Here is a 17,810-nt window from a genome sequence, read left to right as displayed (position 1 = left end):
TTCTTTTAAAAGAGATGTGATAGTGTTTAGACAATGCTTTTTTAAAATGCCATTGTTGTATTTGACTCTATTTGAAAATAAAATAATGTGAAAACCCTGCAGTAAAGTTTTGAAATAATCACAACATTTTTGTCTTGAAAGTTTAAAGCAGAATTATTTTTGTGTTTCATGCAAAAAAAAATTTAGTTATTTAAAAGTATGCTGCTTTTTCTGTAGCTACACCATATTAAGGGTTCAGTTTCATTTCAAAAGGCTTTTTTTCTTTGTCAGCACTGTGAATTGAACCCAGTGCATTGCACAAACTAGACAAGTGCTCTGTTACTAAACTACATCCCCAGCCCTTCTTTTTTGTTTTAATTTTGTGACAAGATCTTGCTAAATGGCCCAGGATGGTCTCAAACTTGCAATCCTCAGTTTCCCATGTAGCTGGAATTACAGGTGTGTGCACCACCACGCTCAGCTCAGAGGACTTCTTTATATGGCTTGAGATTGTGTTTTCCAGTCAGTGACAAGATAGTCTAAATAAAGTTATATGACTGAAGCACTTTAAGCATTGTGAATGGTAAATATTTTCACCAAGTATCCTGAAAAAATTTTTAATGCTTCCTCTTTATGTAGTGACCAGCGTTGGCTATGGATAGGTTTGAATAAAAGGAGCCCAGACCTACAAGGATCGTGGCAGTGGAGTGATCGTACACCAGTAAGTTAAAACCTTCTGTTGGGGTAGTATGGAAGTAGTGTTTATTTCAACAACAGGTAAGTCATAAGGAATCTCTAAAGAACCTGAATTACCATAGTCTTGAGCAAAAAGTAGGAGGTGTCACACTCCTGGACTTCAAAAATGTATTACTTAGCTGGGCACGGTGGTGCATGCTGTAATCCCAGCAGCTCAGGAGGCTGAGGCAGAAGGATTGAGAGTTCAGAGCCAGCCTCAGCAAAAGTGAGGTGCTAAGCAACTCAGTGAGATCCTGTCTCTAAATAAAATACAAAAAGGGCTTGGGATGTGGCTCAGTGGTTGAGTATCCCTGAGTTCAATTCCTGAGTTCAAAAAATAAAATAAAAAGTATTATATACCTATGGCAACCAAAACAAAATGGTACTACCATAAAGAGATACATAGATCAGTGGAAAAATAGAAAGCTCAGAAAAAAAAATCCATGCATTTACACACAAATGATTTCTGACAATCAAGAACACAGTGAAGAAAAGATAGTCTGTTCAACAAGTAGTGCAGGTAACAATGAAAACCCACATGCAGAAGCATGAAATTAGATCCTTATCTCACTCCATCTACAAAAATCAACTAAAAATGAGTTAAAAGACTTAAATGTAAGACCCCAAACTAAAAAACTTCTATAAGAAAACATAAGAGGGAAAGTTCTATGATACTGGTCTGGGCAGTGATTTATGGAATATGACCCCAAAACACAGGCAACAAAAGCAAAAATAGACAAATGGGATCACACCAAATTGAAAAGGTTCTGCACACCAAAGAAAACAGTCAACCAAGAGACAGCCTACAGAATGGGAAAAATTATCTGTAAACCATATATCTAATAAGCATTAATATCCAAAATATGTAAGGAACTCAAACAACTCAATAGCAAGAGAACAAATAAACCAACTTAAAATGGGCAAATGATCTGAAAAGACATTTCTCAAAAGAAGACATTCAGATGGCCAACAAATATATGAAAAAATGCTAAACATTACTAATCATCAGGGAAATACAAACTAAAAACACAAACACGTATTACCTCATACCTGTTAGAACAGCTGATATCAAAAAGAAAAAAGATAGTGGGGGGGTACGTAGTGCCCACATCTAATATCAGCAATTAGGGAAGCTGAGACAGGAAGATCACAAGTTTGAAGCCAGCCTAGGCAACTTAGCAAGACTCTCTCTCAAAATAAAATAAAAATAGGACTGGAGATATTGCTCAGAGGGAGAAACCCTCTGGGGTTCAATCCCCAGTAATACTCAAAAGAAGAAAAAAAAGAACTACCATATGATCTAGGAATTGCACTATGGGTATATATTCCAATGAAATGAAATCAGTGATCTTTTTAATATTTTTAGTTGTAGATGGACACAGTGCCTTTATTTTATTCATTTATTTTTATGTGGTGCTGAGGATCGAGCCCAGTGCCTCACATGTACTAAGCAAGTGCTCTGCCACTGAGCTATAGTCCCAGCCCCCGAAATCAGTATTTTGAAGAGATAGTTACACTTCCATGTTTATTGCAGCATTATTCATAATAGACAAGATATGGAATCAACCTAAATGTCCATAAGTGGATGAATGGATAAAGGAATTGGGCTATATATACATAATGGAATACTATTCAGTCATAAAAAGAAGGAAATCCTGCCACTTGCAACAACATGGATGAACCTGAGGTGAAAATATTCATTGAAATAAGCCAGCTAGAAAGACAAATGCCATATGATCTCACCAATATGTGGAATCAAAAAAACTTGATCTCAGAATTAGAAAAGTAGAATGGTGGTTATCAGGGGTTAGGGAATTAAGGAGATGTTTGTCAAAGGATATAAAATTTCAGATACTGATAACAGGATTAATTTCAGGAGATCTATTATTGTGAAACATGGCAATTATAGTTATTAAAAATAATGCTGATAGTGGATGTATAGTGTTCTCACCACCAAAATGATAACTATGTGAGGTAAAGTATATGTAAATTAGATTCAGTCATTCTACAATGCCTATACTTTAAAACATCATGTTGTATATGATAAAAAAATGACAATTTTACTTGTCAATTAAAAAACATAAATATATCTACATACCAAAATTGTGAAGCTGCATGCTTACTGAAATGGAAACAGATTCACATATATGAAGGATATGAAGTGGGGGAAAAAAAACAAGGTTCTAATTTACTTTTACTTAAAAATATATATAGTTTATGAATGGTCCAAAAAAGAGAAAAATATAGATACATAGATGTGGTGGCCATCTTTGGTTAGTAAAAGTAATTTTTTTCCTCAAAGCTTTTATTTATTTTGCTTTTAATAATTTTTTTTTTTACTTCTTTTGCAGAGAGGGGCGGGTAACGGGGATTTAACCCAGGGGTCCTTAACCACCAAGCTACATCCCCAAATCTTTTTTTTTTTTTAATATTTTTAGTTGTAAATGGACCCAGTACCTTTATTTTTTTATGTGGTGCTGAGGTTGAAACCTAGTGCCTCACACATGCTAGGCAAGCAGTCTGCCACTGAGCTACAACTCCAGCCCTCAGATCTTTTTTATTTTTGATTTTGAGACAAGGTCTTGCTAAGTTACTGAGGGCCTTGCTAAATTGCTGAGGTTGTCTTCAAACTTGCACTCCCCCTGCCTCAGTCTCCCAAGTCACTGAGATTATAAGTGTGCAACATCATACTGGCTTTAATTTTTTTTTTTTAGAATTTCTTTTTTTTTTTATTGGTTGTTCACAACATTACAAAGCTCTTGACATATCATATTTCATACATTAGATTGAAGTGGGTTATGAACCCCCAATTTTACCCCAAATGCAGATTGCAGAATCAATTCATTGGGGGGAACCTAAAAAATCTTCCAATATTATTTCAAATGTTTACATTATTCTGAAGAGATGTTTTAAATAACACAAACAGCAAAGTTTTCAAATATTCAATATTTGCTACACCTTACCTTTCTGTTAATTCATTTTGTATTCTTTCTAAATGTTAGACTCCTGACCTTTTTTTTTCTGACTTGTATTTGCAATTTGGAGCATATTTGAGATTAGTTGATCAAATAACCAGCATTTTAACATATGCAAAACATGAAAGAGAAGACGGAGGAGGTGGAAGAAGTAGTTGTTGTCTTGTCTTGGCACTCTCACTATAGCAGTAAAATTACTACATCATTAACCTCCACTTTTGAAACTGTACCTTCCTTTGTTTAGAAACTTATGACATTATGACATTGTCTAAGTCTTCTCATGATTTAGCATCCTGATTTTTAAACTGTTTTTTTTCAGTTGCATATGAACATGCTCCGTTATTAAAGCTGCTTAAATTACATCTAAATTGCAAATATTTATGCATCATTCTTAAATTCTCAAGGCTCTCTTGTCTTTTCAGGTGTCTACTATTATCATGGAAAATGAGTTTCAGCAAGATTATGACATCAGAGACTGTGCTGCTGTCAAGGTCAGTCTAGTGCTGGAAAATCTGCATTGAAAGTAAATAAATAAATCCGGGACTGAGATGGTAGCTCAGTGGTAGAGCACATGTTTAGCATGTTTGAGGTCTTCGGCCTGATCCCCAGGAAAGAAGGGGAGGCAGTTGTTTTCAATGCTGTTTTGCAACAACATTGGGAAATTAGATTAATGCCAGGATGAGGTGTTTGTATATTTTTTTATAACAACAAGACAATTAAAAAAGTCTCTGAGGATGGAGGATGACATGAACTGAGAGTATGAGGAAGATATATCTTGAGACAAATTTCAAAATACAGCAGATAGGAGTGGAAGACATAAAAGACCCATTAGGCATTTACCTCTGCAGAATGCATTCCTTTATCCATTTCATAAGTGACATGTTCAGGGAATCTGTGAAGGGGAATAAAACAGTGACAGGCTACAAAACATTGTCACTGTCTTCAAGGAACTTCCAGTCTAATAGGAGATAAAGACAAACAAGCAGATGATACCATCAGGCCAGGCTATGACGGGCAGAATACAGGTTACACACAGGAACGGGGTGTTTATGAAAGAATAACAGTGGTAATGGCAGTGATGGTGGGGATGGTGAGCAGCAAACACTTATTGACTCCTTTAGAAGTCAAGTACTGCGCAAGGCATGTCATATATATTATTTAATTTAATACACAACATTGTTAGGTAGGAACTATTACCATGGTTATTGTGTAGAGAAAGAAATTTGAGCTTTGAGTAACTTACTCAGGGTTAGGTAGTAACAGGACTGAAATGTTGGTGGTAACATGTCTGAGTCCAGTACTCTTAACCACTGTATAATATGATTGGAAGGTGTATTGGTCTGTAGAATATGCTCTATTTTAATTTAGATAGGTTTAAATCCAACCTTGATGTAAGATGTGTCCTATCATAAGTTGAAATTAAAGAAACTTTGAAGGAGATGAAGGGGAGAAATGAATATTATAAAAAGGAAAGGGCTAAGAAGTAGATTCGAGGGAACTGCCAATTAAAAAATAAAAGAAGACAAGGAAAGAGGACACATCCAGTTAATATCTTTACTTTGTAGCCCAAGAAAATGCTACAGGAAGGTTGGGGCCAATAAAAATTGAGAAAGTCTTTGGAAAACACTATTTTCAAAGTAACTCTTCTTGTAATAAACTCTTATAGTATCATACCATTTGTACAGAATTCCCAAAGTAGCACAGAAAAGGTAAACACTTCAGAGAAGTGGCTGACTGAAATTCCCAGGGAGCCACCCTGTCCATGAGGCATTGGGAAACGTCCTAGAAATGTCAGAACAACAATAAAGGAGTATAGCCCCTGAGCCTGGACTTCTGTGTCATCTTCTGATCTGTTCCAGTCACAGCCTGGTGCTTGAATACTGCTGAAATAATGTTCTTTTATAACTTGATCTTTTTCCAAATTTTATGCGTACAAGATTCTACAATTTCTTGTCAATAAAATCAGGGGGAAAAGAGACAGGAATTAACATATTGGACATAAACATGGCCTTATAATTTATTTCAGTCCCCTTGGAAGGCTTTTGCTCAGGCAGTTACTATTTAAACATTCCATTCATTCATGTGTCATTTATTCTACAGAAAGCTTAAGTGACAGGGCTGAAATAGGGACCACAGCCACAGTCTGTACACTTTAGTGTTTCATAAGGCAGCAGCAACCTCAAAATATTCTGCAATCCTTTTCCTCCTTTAGGTTACATACAGGCCATGGCGAAGAAGCTGGCATTTCTACGATGATGGAGAATATATTTATTTGAGGCCTTTTGCTTGTGACACAAAACTTGAATGGGTATGCCAGATTCCAAAAGGTAAGTGGTAGCTATTCCTTTTCACGATTTTCTCATGTTAATGTTGCAAATGCTGACCTAGAAGTATATAAGACACCACTTTAGTCCACAGTTGTAATTTTTACATGTCGTGAGGTGCAATTAATATATTATACCACCCCCCTACTGCCTAACTCCCTCTCCTACAAGAAGTCTAGCTTACAGAAATTTGGTAATAGCTTACTCTTTGGTCATAGAAAAAAATTGTATAGAAGACAAAATTTAAGGCTCATTTAGGGAGATTAGATTTTGGTATGAAAGATTATTTTAATAAAAGGAGAGATGAAGAGAGAATCGTTCTAATTTTTATTTTGATGCAAAATGAAGATAATTTGGAGAAGAATTAGGCAGGAATCAAAAAAATCAAAATTTGGCAGGTTATTATAAAATTTAGAAGCAATTGTCAATGAACTCCAAAACTGCTAATACTTCATGTAAATTCAAATTCAGGAACTTAGATTCATAGCAGAGCCTTTGATTACAAAGAGAGAGAAATAGATTTTTTTTAATTTAGTATTTTACAAGGAAAATGTTAGGAAATTATTATTTAAAATGATGAGAAGACTTACTCCCCCCACCTTTTTTTTTTTATTGGTAGTGCTGGGGATTGAACCTAGGGCCTTGTGCCTATGAGGCAAGCACTCTACTAACTGAGCTATATCCCCAGACCCTCCAGTTATTTTTAAGCACACCTTGTAAACACAATGGAAAATACAAAGGAAGTTCTAAAGTGAATTTCTGAACTGAATGTAACAGTTTCAACTAAAGGTGTATCCTCCTACAGATTCTCAAAGAACCCCAAAGATTGAGTCATTGTTTTGCCCATTTTCCTACAAAGGACCACCACATATGACCTCAGGCACAGTAACTGGCAAGTCTATTTCATGAAAGAGGACTGTCAGGCACTAGTAAGAGTGCTTCTGTGCTTATGAATGTGTGTTGATGTGGTTGTCCTGGGGTGGTGGGGAGGACTATGCCCTGTTATTCCTGATTGTTTGATTAAACTTCAAAAAGGAGCAAAGGAAAACCAGTTTGGAAGGTCTTTAAGGAAGTGGAAAAGTAACTCATATATACAGCCCATATGCACAATGTCTCTGGTTTGAAGCATTCGGGTGAGCCTCCCATTTGTGGCATTTACCAGCCTGCTACAGAGTGTCCTTGCTCACTCCAAGGCACCTGCACTGGTAGCGGCTACCCCCACCTCCTATTTGGGTGGAGATGCAGACCAAGAGTGGAAACCAGGGCAACTTAGAAATGATAGAACTGTAATGTCAGGAAATGTTATGATAGAGCATGTGCTAGTTTAAAGGGAACTGACTGTCTTGGCAAATCTAAAGTCAACCAAACAAATCTAAATAATAACACCCTTTCTTCCCCCATGCAGAAACAAAATAAAATGCTAAATAACTAAATATCATTCGAATCAACTACCAGTCATTTAAAGCAATCAATGATTGCTCAATCCAAGATTTAAATGTTAAGCTAACTTCCCTTTGACAGTACCTAACTTTCTAAGTTAAAAGGTATTGCATTCATCTGATTGGATATTTTTCTTGTTTACCACAGCAGCCGAAATCTACTCAACTTACATTAATTGGCATTTTTGGTTTTCTTAAAGAAATTTTCTTCTTATTGGCCTAAATCACCATGCCTTTTCTCTTCTTGCCTTTTTATTACCTGGTTCTAAGTAGTCCCCTCTTCTCTAAAAGGGATATGAACCTATGAATTTTAATTAGCCATACTTACTAGGTATTCTTTTAAAATATTCTTTTTTTAATTGAGGAAAATATCAAAAATAAAATTCATAAAAATGTTTTTAGGGAAATTATCACTATCAAATACAGCAGCTATACTTCTTGCTACCTTATATACACATATGTATATCATAGTCTCATATAAAAAAAAGACTTTGACAATATCATAGACAAGAAACTGTGTTCATTTTTAAATCAATTTGCATTTCTATTGATGAAAACTACACAATCCGAAGAGAACTTAGAAAACCCAAGGATGCTGCATGTGTAGGCTGTCCTCTCTCAGGAGGGTCATCTGATGACTTAAGCCTCGATACCACAGCAATATTAAGAACAGCTGTTTTACCCTGTAATTAAATAAAGTGAATTATGTTTTAGAGTTGAAACCACTGTGACCTGTAGCCAGTATGACTAGGGGGAAGGAAGCAACTAGAATCCTGTGAAGACTGCTCTGTGCATGGGGCTGTGTGGGTACCACTTTAGGGGTGATAGCAAGGTCTTCAAGTGCTTTGTGAGTAGACTCATTTTTATAAAGTAGATAATGAAGGCTCAGGGAGTTAGTGAAGCACCTCAGCCATAGTGTGTGAGGGCCCGCACACCACTGTGAAGCCCATGATTCTGTGAAGCATATCATATTTCCCATTTCCATTCAGGAATCTGCATTGACTTTTATTGTTTTCCTCCTAGTTTTGTTTCATCTTTCTCAAGAGGTTCAATATTGGACACTTTGTCCAACCGCATCTCATGAGTCAGTAACCTCTAACCCTGTAAGTGTACAGTGCAGTTAACTCAAATTCCATTAGATAGGGAAGTAGTTCCTGAATAGCCTCATCCTACAGGGTGATTACCTTGATGCAAACCCCTTAGTGCTTCTGTGTAAATTATACAACATCATCATTTACTTATTTTTAACTTTCTAATTATTAGCTATGTTTTGTCCATGTCTTCCTTTTGACTTCCAATACAAAGCAAAAAACTGCTAGTAATGCATACATATGTATTGTGTGTATGATATATTTTATATATATGGATTTGTATATTTTATTATCCATATGCATTTATATATATTTTTTAAATATATTTTTCCCTCAATTCTGGGGATCCAATCCAGGGCCTTGCTTGTTCTAGGCAAGTACTCTACCATTGAGCTACATCCCGAGCCCTAGACTGCTTGGAATACTTTATAAATATTTAGCAAGTCTATCTTTTGCCACTGAAGAAGCTTTAGTACAAGCCCTACAAAATTCAACTAAATGACATAACTTGAAATCAAATGATTTGCTCAGAAATGAATAAACCTTCATAACAGTGTAATTAACATTAAAAGGCCCAACTTACAGTAAGCTGATCTGTGATCAGATACTAAACTCAAGCCACTTGCTTTCTTCTTTATACAGGCAGCACTCCAAAAACACCAGACTGGTATAATCCAGGTAAGTTAAGAAAACTGAAATTTAGCAAAAGCTGCTTTTATCCTTTTGACAATGTATATCGTTAATTATTTAAGTGCCAGTTTCTTCTCTATCATGTCTTCAAGAGAAATAAAATTGTCTCCAGGCAAGGAAAGTGGGTGGATGGTGTGGAATGAGTCCATGAGGCTAGATTTTTCTTCTCTGTGAATACAAAAAAGTGGCAGAGTCACTGGCTCAGGAATCCTTAATTCCTTGCAGTTAGTACTTCCACAGTCAGAGAGAGCCAGTAATCTAGATGGGCTATTGTGTTAATCCGCTTTCCCTTACTGTAATAAAATACTTGATATGATTAACTCAAAAAGAGGAAAGGTTTAGGCTCACAACTTTGGAGGTTTTAGATCATATTCTGTCAGCCTTGTTGCTTTGGGGCCTGTGGCAAGGTAGCACTTCATAGCAGACAGCCTTTGGTGGAGCATACTGCTTACTCCTGGTGGCTGAGAAGGGAAAAACAGAAAAAGAAGGCTCCAGAGTACTAATATCTCTTCCAAGGGCACACCTCCATATGACCAGAAGACTTCCAACTGAGCACGACCTCTGAAAAGGTTCCACCCCTCCCAATAGCATCATGGGCTAGGAACCAAGCCTTTAATACATGGGCCTGTGGGAGACACATCCAAACCAAAACAGTTACTATTTGTAAAGTTTTAACCGTTACCCATACTTACAGGGTACAGTTTGGTTGGCGTGGTCCTAACTCTGATCTTCTTATTTAGAGCGTGCTGGAATTCATGGGCCTCCAGTTATAATTGAAGGAAGTGAATATTGGTTTGTTGCTGATCCTCACTTGAACTACGAAGAAGCCGTCCTGTACTGTGCTAGCAATCACAGCTTTCTTGCTACTATAACGTCTTTTACAGGACTAAAAGCCATCAAAAACAAAATAGCAAATGTAATTTAAAAGAATGCATTTTAAATATATTTTTTATTATATTTATTCCATTAAAAATACTTCCAAAATCTACAAAAGTTAAATGTTCCTCTAAAGTAAATTTGCCTCACAACATCCATATTAATTGTTCAGTGTTTGAAAAGTTAAGTGAGATTGCTTAATGTTTTAAAATATGCACGATTTATAATAAATATCAGTTTATGAGATGAGCATTGGTAGATAATATAAATTATCCTAATTCATTACTTTATTAGAAGTTAACATATTAAAATTTCTGTTTCTACTTATTAATAAAGTTATAAAATAACTTTTAGGGAGAGAAATAATTTGTATATTTTAAAATTTATCGTTAATTGCAATAAGACACTGTATGCCCAATTAATGTATTAGTCCAATTAATGTATGCTTCTAATTACAGCAACTCTATTTTCTAGACCCCAAATAGGTTCTGTGAATATATAAAATAGGGGCTGTCAAATTACTTTTTGGTGAAAAGTCATGATTCATGTCATTTTGAGACCAAATAATGGAATGTCTAGAAATTGAAGTTATTTGTGATTAATATTTAAAGCAAAACTTTCCTTAAATTCAGCATCTCTAAGGATAGGTGTTTGTGGTTTTTTTTTTTTTTTTTTTTTTTTTTGCAGATATCAAGTGATGAACAGAAGTGGTGGGTGAGAACTAGCGATCAGCCACTAGATCGTCATTTTATATAGTACGTGACATTGATTCTGCCTTTGTGAATTTATCACTTATTGCAGTCCCAGATTGCCCTTGACTAATGGACTGCTATTTATAGGTAGTTTTGAATATTAATCCGTAAATGGCCTAGATTAAAGAAGCCAAGTCCCCTCTCATATTAATGTCAAGAAAAAAGTGGTATAAAATAATGGCATTAATATTAAATTTAGAATTAAAATAACTTAGAGTAAAAAGCCAGAATGGAATATCTAATTACCTTATGAGTTGTTGAATCTCTTATTTACTTTCAGCTCACGACATCCCTGGCACCACTTTCCTATGAGATTTGGGGAGGAATGCTTGCACATGTCTGCCAAGACTTGGTTTATGGGTAAGTTAAGTCCAAACCTTAATGCTGATCATGTCATATGTGAACTTCAGGATCAGTTGCTAGCTTAATCTTGTTTTCATTTCAATTATGTATCTGGTAGCTTCATCTTATTCTGATATATTGTTAATGACAATTGCCCAAATTCCAAATCCAAAAAGGTACTTTTCACTGTGAATAATCTAACTTCCTTTATCCTAAAGTATTTACTTATGAATAAACTTACCACTTTCATAAATGATAAGCATTTAGACACACTTACAAAGGTGAAGAGACAGTAGTTGTAAAATATGGTTTATAAGCCTTACTCCTAATTAAACTTCCCTTTCAATTCCTTCTGTTTCTTGCCATCATTCTTTGAAGGGGGTGGTAGTTATACCAATTGTGTTCTTTTTTTTTTTTTACTGGCAATATTGGTGTGTTAGAACCTACTAATATAAATAATAATGGAAGACAGATGATAATGGAAGGATGATAATGGAAGGCTAGGGAAGAAAGGGAATATATTTTAACTGTTCGAGAAAGACTGATTTAAAGAGCCTTTCTTGCAGCTAGGGATTTAACTCAGTCTGTGGTAGAACAGGTTCAATCCCCAGCACCAAAAACACAAAATAAAATTTAAAAGAGCCTTTGTTTACTACGTTTGTTTTTAAAATGTGCTGAATGAAAAATTTTCACCATTGCAATCTTGCTTTTTATTTCTCAGACTTAAATAAACCAACAGACTGCACAACCAAATTGCCTTTCATCTGTGAAAAATACAATGTATCTTCATTAGAGAAATATAGTCCAGATTCTGCTGCTAAAGTTCAGTGTTCTGGGGATTGGATTCCTTTTCAGAATAAGGTAAAAAGAGAATTGCTACACTGTACAGACAGTGATTGCTTTCATGCTGGTTTATGGCCTATGGTGGAAGGCCAACCCATCAGACATCTTCACTAAGCGTCTCTGCATGCATCAGTATCCTGCCTGATCCTTTCTGTTGCCAGAAACCATGGGTGACATCAAGAGTTAACTCTCAAGTTAGTCATGCATGCAGGTATTTCAAAATGCAGCATTTCTATTCTGATGCTACCAACACTTAAATTGCTAAAGTGGATCTGTCAATGGTTAGTAATACATTGACTAGTCAGGACTATCTCTATGGCACGTAAGAAACTGACTTAATTTCTGGCTGCTGTTCTCTTTTCCCCCTCAAGGAGAGCATCCAGGCAGCATCTGACAATCAAATAAGATCAGCATTTCCCAAACTACTCTTCAGAGACTACACATATGCTACAAAATATTAATCATTGATTTTGCCTCCAAATGGGAATTTTATGATTAAAAAGGTTTGGGAAATGCTGCATTCTATATCTGCCTCTTTGAGATGCATAATCCATTTTGGTATACATATGTGTTAGGAAATGTGTTTGGCTACTAAAAAGAAATTGCTACAGTATGTTAAAACATTTATTTTCTCATATAAAAGATGTTTAAAGGTAAACCAGCTGGGTTGGTGTGGAAACTCCTAAAGTCTTCAAATTCAGGCTTCTTTGTGTCTGCTCTGCCATCCTTACTAATAAGGCTTTCATGCTTAAGTTCAAATTTTCTCTCTAGGGTCTTTTCTAGAAGTGACTGGGTGACTTTGCCTATATTTTATTGGCCACTCCAGTCTATAAGAAAGCTGAAAAATAATTTTTTGTAGGATGTTGTTGCAAGGAGCACAATTTGGGGCACAACACTCACACCCAGTGATCATAATGTCAAAAAGAAAAAAATATTTGACACCTGAAAGCCTCTTTAGTAAGGGTAGCAGTGTATTCTGACTGCTAAAACTTAGGACAATTTGTTTAATTCTCCAACATACTAGAACCAGGTTAATTTGCATAGTTGATATAAAATTGAATTAAAATATCCTGCCAAGAGAAAAAGAGATGCTTTCTTTTCAAATGTGTTTCTTGATATAGGGAAGTAATGACTTTGAAATCAGAACAGAATCTAAATGCTAACCTTACCACTTGGTAGCTATTTCACTTATGTGTTAAGTTACTTAACTTTCCTATGCTTCAGTTTTCCCATTTGTTGTAAGAATTAAATGGACAAAACTACAAAAACTGCTTAGCACATAGGAAACACTCAAGAAATGAAAGATTTATTTTCTTTTTTCCATGTTTTTGTTAGTGTATTATAATTATATGTAATGGTGAGATTCATTTTTATGTATTGGTACATTCACACAATATAACAATATAATTTAGTCAACATTGAGTACTTTATAAGTCACAACAACCCTACATAATGGTTTACAAATGAGGTAACCAAAAGAGAATAAGTGACTTGTTCAAAGGCACAGAGTTACTGAGTGACGTGACTAAGAAGTTAACTGGAACCCAATATCTCCCCCTTCGAGATTTTTTTTTTAATGTGATAGTTTGAAGACCATTCTTTAGTTCTTTATTTTGAAAGTATGAACCTGAATCCTTATGGTACTACTTTGCAAATTTACATATTTCACAGACGGAATGTCAGCAGCCCTCTAAAAGAGAGGCATTTACTTACTATGTGAGATTTCTTGTGTCTGTAATCTTATGCTTCATATGTGTCTTTGTTTGCAGTGCTTTCTAAAGATCAAACCCAAGTCTGTTAAATTTTCCGAAGCAAGAGATATCTGTCACTCCTATGGTGGCACCCTTCCTTCAGTGTTGAGCCAGAGTGAACAAGGTACCAGAAATTTTTTTTGAGAAATATGTTTTATTCTAATCCGGGAGTAAAGTAAGTTTTAAGAGATTATAGGAAATTAATATATAAAAATAATCTTATTAGCCATCTATGGTGGTTCATGCCTATAATCCCAGTGACTTGGGAGGCTAAGGCAGGAGGATCGTAAGTTCAAAGCCAGCCTCAACATTTTAGCAAGGCCCTGCCTTAAAATAAAAAATAAAAAGGCTGGGGACATGACTCAGTTGTCAAGCATCCCAGGGTTCCATCCCTTGAACCCCCCCAAAAATTTTGTTTTAATTAAAGTACATTTTTATAGAGCAGATAAAAGATTATTTTGATAGTTAAACAAAAGGTATTCATTGATATTTTTAGCACAGGTCTATCTTTAATTTCAATAAATCAAATTCTTTTTTTAAAAAAAAAATCTCTTTCTAACAGATTTTATTACATCATTGCTTCCGGATATGGAAGGTAGTTTATGGATTGGTCTGCGCTGGACTGCCTATGAAAGGATAAACAAATGGACAGATGATAGAGAACTGACATATAGCAACTTCCACCCATTGCTGGTTGGTCGAATGCTGAGTATACCAACAAATGTAAGATTTTTTTAATTGATGATGTATACAATTTTGTGAAATACCTGAGTCTCTCATAAATTATTGGATTAAAAACAAGGACCTAGATGGGCATGGTAGTGCACGCTGTAATCTCAGCAATTTAGGGGACTGAGAAAGAAGGATGGCAAACACTAGGTCAGCCTCAACAACTTAGCAAGACCCTTAGCAACTTAGCAAAACCCTATCTTAAAAATTAAAAAAGGACTGAGGATGTAGCTTAGTGGTAAAGCATTCCTGGGTTCACTTCCCAGTAATACGCACATACACAAAAGAACAAGGACCTATTGTATGATTCCATTTATATTATACCTATGGAATAGGCAAATTGATAAAGGTAGAGACTAACTGAGTGGTTGCTAGAGGATAAGGAGGATGGAAGAGGTGGGGGTAATGGCTATAGAGTATGGGGCTTTTTTTAGAGTGGTAAAAATGTTCTAAAATTGATTTCAGGGTGGTTGTACAACTCTGTGGATACATTGAAAACAATTAAGTGTACACTTTAAATGGGTGAGTTGTATCCTGTATGAATTATAGCCCAACAAAGCCCTTAAGAGAACAACAACAAGCATCTCATAACTCCAGCCTTCAGGTGGATAACCTAGTTTTTCACAAGAGCATCAGATGCCATAGTACTTAATTAACAAGCATGTAAACTTGTCAGGAGTCTGTTGTAAACAGATGTAAATATGTATATTTTACTTAACACTTAGGGGATATGAACTCTCAACCTCAGCTTCCTGAGAGAAAAAGATGTATTTGGTGATCATTTTTTTGTGAAGAGCTGCATGTATAGAAGCCATATTCTTACTTTCTGGATGACATTCTCTTTCATAGGAAACAAGGGAAGGAGAGAGGGCAATGTGTTGACAGTAGTTACACCAACAGGACATTGCTGCCCATTGCTTCTGTTCTTCCTACAGGCTGAGTCAAGACCATGTTTGTTCTCACAAAGGGCAAAGATTGAGAACCTAATATGAACGTCCAGTTTCAAAAATATATCCTAGATAATAATCAATTGATTTTCCTAACACAGTGCTGCTTTGTTTAAGGTTGATGTTGATAGCAAAGGGAATTCTGAATTTTGTCTAACAGTGTACAAAGTAAATATCAAAATAAGTCTTGGTTATAATAGAAAATGTGGAAGTTACACAAGGGCAAACACACACACACACACAGAGTCAACCCTGATTCCACTTAAATTTAAACTTTGTTTTTATGGTTTTTAAACTTTCAGCCATAATCCATGTTAAGAAATATATTTAAATCAGTATCCAGGACATAGATGTAGATATAGTACTGAATGAAAACACAAGTTTCAAGAAATAATACCCACCCTGAGAGATTGTACATCCTGATATTTTCCTTCTATTATCTTCTAGTCCATTTCATTCCACTATTCTTTCTTATCCTATCCTATCCTGTTCTGTTTTATTATCACAAAGGCCAGACAAAATCCACTGATTTGATTTCATGACCTACTTAATGACTTACTGTATTTGAGCCCTGATCTAGAGAACCACAATATATATTTCAGTATCGTTTCTACATGTTGGTTCCCTGGCACAGATGAGATCACAGTATAAATACTAATGAGCTCAGCTTTCCTCATATAGTATCATATCATAAGTAATTATAGGTGCTATTAAGAGATCAACTTGAGGGCTGGGAATACAGTTCAGTGGTGAGCATTACCAATGAATGTCAAGCCCCAGGGTTTGATCTCCAGCACCAAAAGAAGCCCCCAAAACAGCAGCTCAGGAGGCTGAAATAGGAGGATCTCGAGTTCAAAGCCAGCTTCAGCAACAGTGAGGTGCTAAACAACTCAGTGAGACCCTTTCTCTAAATAAAATACAAAATAAGGCTGGAAATGTGACACAGTGGTTGAGTGCCCCTGAGTTTAATCCGTGGAACACACACACACACACACACACAAAAAAAAAAAAAAAGAAAGAAAGAAAGGAAAAAAAAAACTACTTGATAAGCATTTTAATGTTTAAACATTATTTCTTGTTATGCCACTATTTCCCTAACCAATGCTGGGTATTAGGTTGTTTCCAATTTTACATAATCATAAATAGTGCTGCAATGAACATCTTTGTGCATAAATTTTACTTATAATCCAGATTACTTCATTAAGATACATTTAGGAAAAGTTCTGGTTACCAAGTTGCTTTCCAGAAAGGTTTGAGTTTATATTCCTGTTAGTAGTATATTCTGACTGCCCTTCTATCCTCATGAGCATTTTAATAATATAACATGTATTGAGCCATTAATATATGCTAGACACTCTGCTACTACATCACATACATTGTCTCATTACTGTGCACAATAGGTGTAAAATAGGTATGTTATTTCTATCTCATCTTTAAAATGTGGAGAACAGATAAAGAGTGTCATTATCTGCCAGAGATTATGGAGCCTATGCATGCTTTAAATTTTAAATCCAGGTCCAAGATTCTGCAGAACCAGGGTTCTTAGCTACTCTACTATATTGCCTCTAATGACATTAGCCTTTAAAAATTCTTGATAATTTTGTAGCTTAAATAATTTCATATTTTCATGGACATTCCTCTGATTTCAAATAAACTTTCATAAATTAGATAATAATTTGTGTTTCAAGTGTGAATATTCTTAGTCTTTGCAAAGTTATCTGTCAAAACCTTCCTGTATTTCTGTTTGATTTTTTGGATTTTATAAACTCAGGCTCACCCTGTGCTTTTTGCATATACTACAAATATTTCCCTAGGTTGTTTTTTAAGTCTGAATACCAGAATAAATATTTCTGGAACATTTTGAATTTTTTTGGAATATGTTCAAATCTGTCTTCTTTCTTCTTTTTCCCTCCACTGTGTTCAGATTAGAAAGTTTATCATGTGTTACCTAAATGTATACCTGTATTTTCTTCTAGTTTTGTGTTATAGGTTGCCTTTTTTCTCTGATAACACATTATAACATATTATATTGCATATACTGTCAGTGAATACTAGTCCTTTTTCCTAATCTTAGCCACTTGTTCTACATCATTTATTGTATATACTTCCATCTGTTGAAAGCAATATAGGATGCCTACTTCATCATATATTAAGAGTGTGTATATATGAGATATTATAGTCATGTGTAACAAAATGACATTTCAGTCAACATTAGATTACGTATATAGCAGTGGTCCCATAAGATTATGACGGAGGGCTGGGGATATAGCTCAATTGGTAGAGTGCTTGCCTTGCATGCAGGAAGGCCCTGGGTTCAGTTCCCACCATTTCCCGACT

General features: G+C 35.3%; 1 protein-coding gene and 1 long non-coding RNA gene across 2 annotated transcripts in view; one reads left to right on the top strand and one right to left on the bottom strand.

Moving 5' to 3' along the window:
* Positions 1-17,810, top strand: part of LOC308630809 (CD302 antigen) — a 134,239-nt gene that overhangs the window by 50,239 nt on the left and 66,190 nt on the right. Inside the window, exons 14-23 of the mRNA XM_081261497.1 lie at positions 619-700; positions 4,112-4,180; positions 5,902-6,016; positions 9,186-9,221; positions 9,974-10,149; positions 10,797-10,864; positions 11,142-11,221; positions 11,925-12,064; positions 13,816-13,921; positions 14,360-14,520. Of these exons, the coding sequence (XP_081117623.1) occupies positions 619-700; positions 4,112-4,180; positions 5,902-6,016; positions 9,186-9,221; positions 9,974-10,149; positions 10,797-10,864; positions 11,142-11,221; positions 11,925-12,064; positions 13,816-13,921; positions 14,360-14,520 (1,033 nt within the window). The remainder of the gene's footprint in view (positions 1-618; positions 701-4,111; positions 4,181-5,901; positions 6,017-9,185; positions 9,222-9,973; positions 10,150-10,796; positions 10,865-11,141; positions 11,222-11,924; positions 12,065-13,815; positions 13,922-14,359; positions 14,521-17,810) is intronic.
* The window catches only part of LOC308630811, a 65,697-nt gene that overhangs the window by 10,314 nt on the left and 37,573 nt on the right, over positions 1-17,810 (bottom strand). The window lies entirely within an intron of this gene.

Source organism: Spermophilus citellus, assembly GCF_964194105.1.
Source record: "Spermophilus citellus genome assembly, chromosome: 11".
NCBI lineage: Eukaryota > Metazoa > Chordata > Mammalia > Rodentia > Sciuridae > Spermophilus > Spermophilus citellus.
Note: the sequence above shows the minus strand (reverse complement) of the source record. Positions and strands in the feature narration are given on the sequence as shown.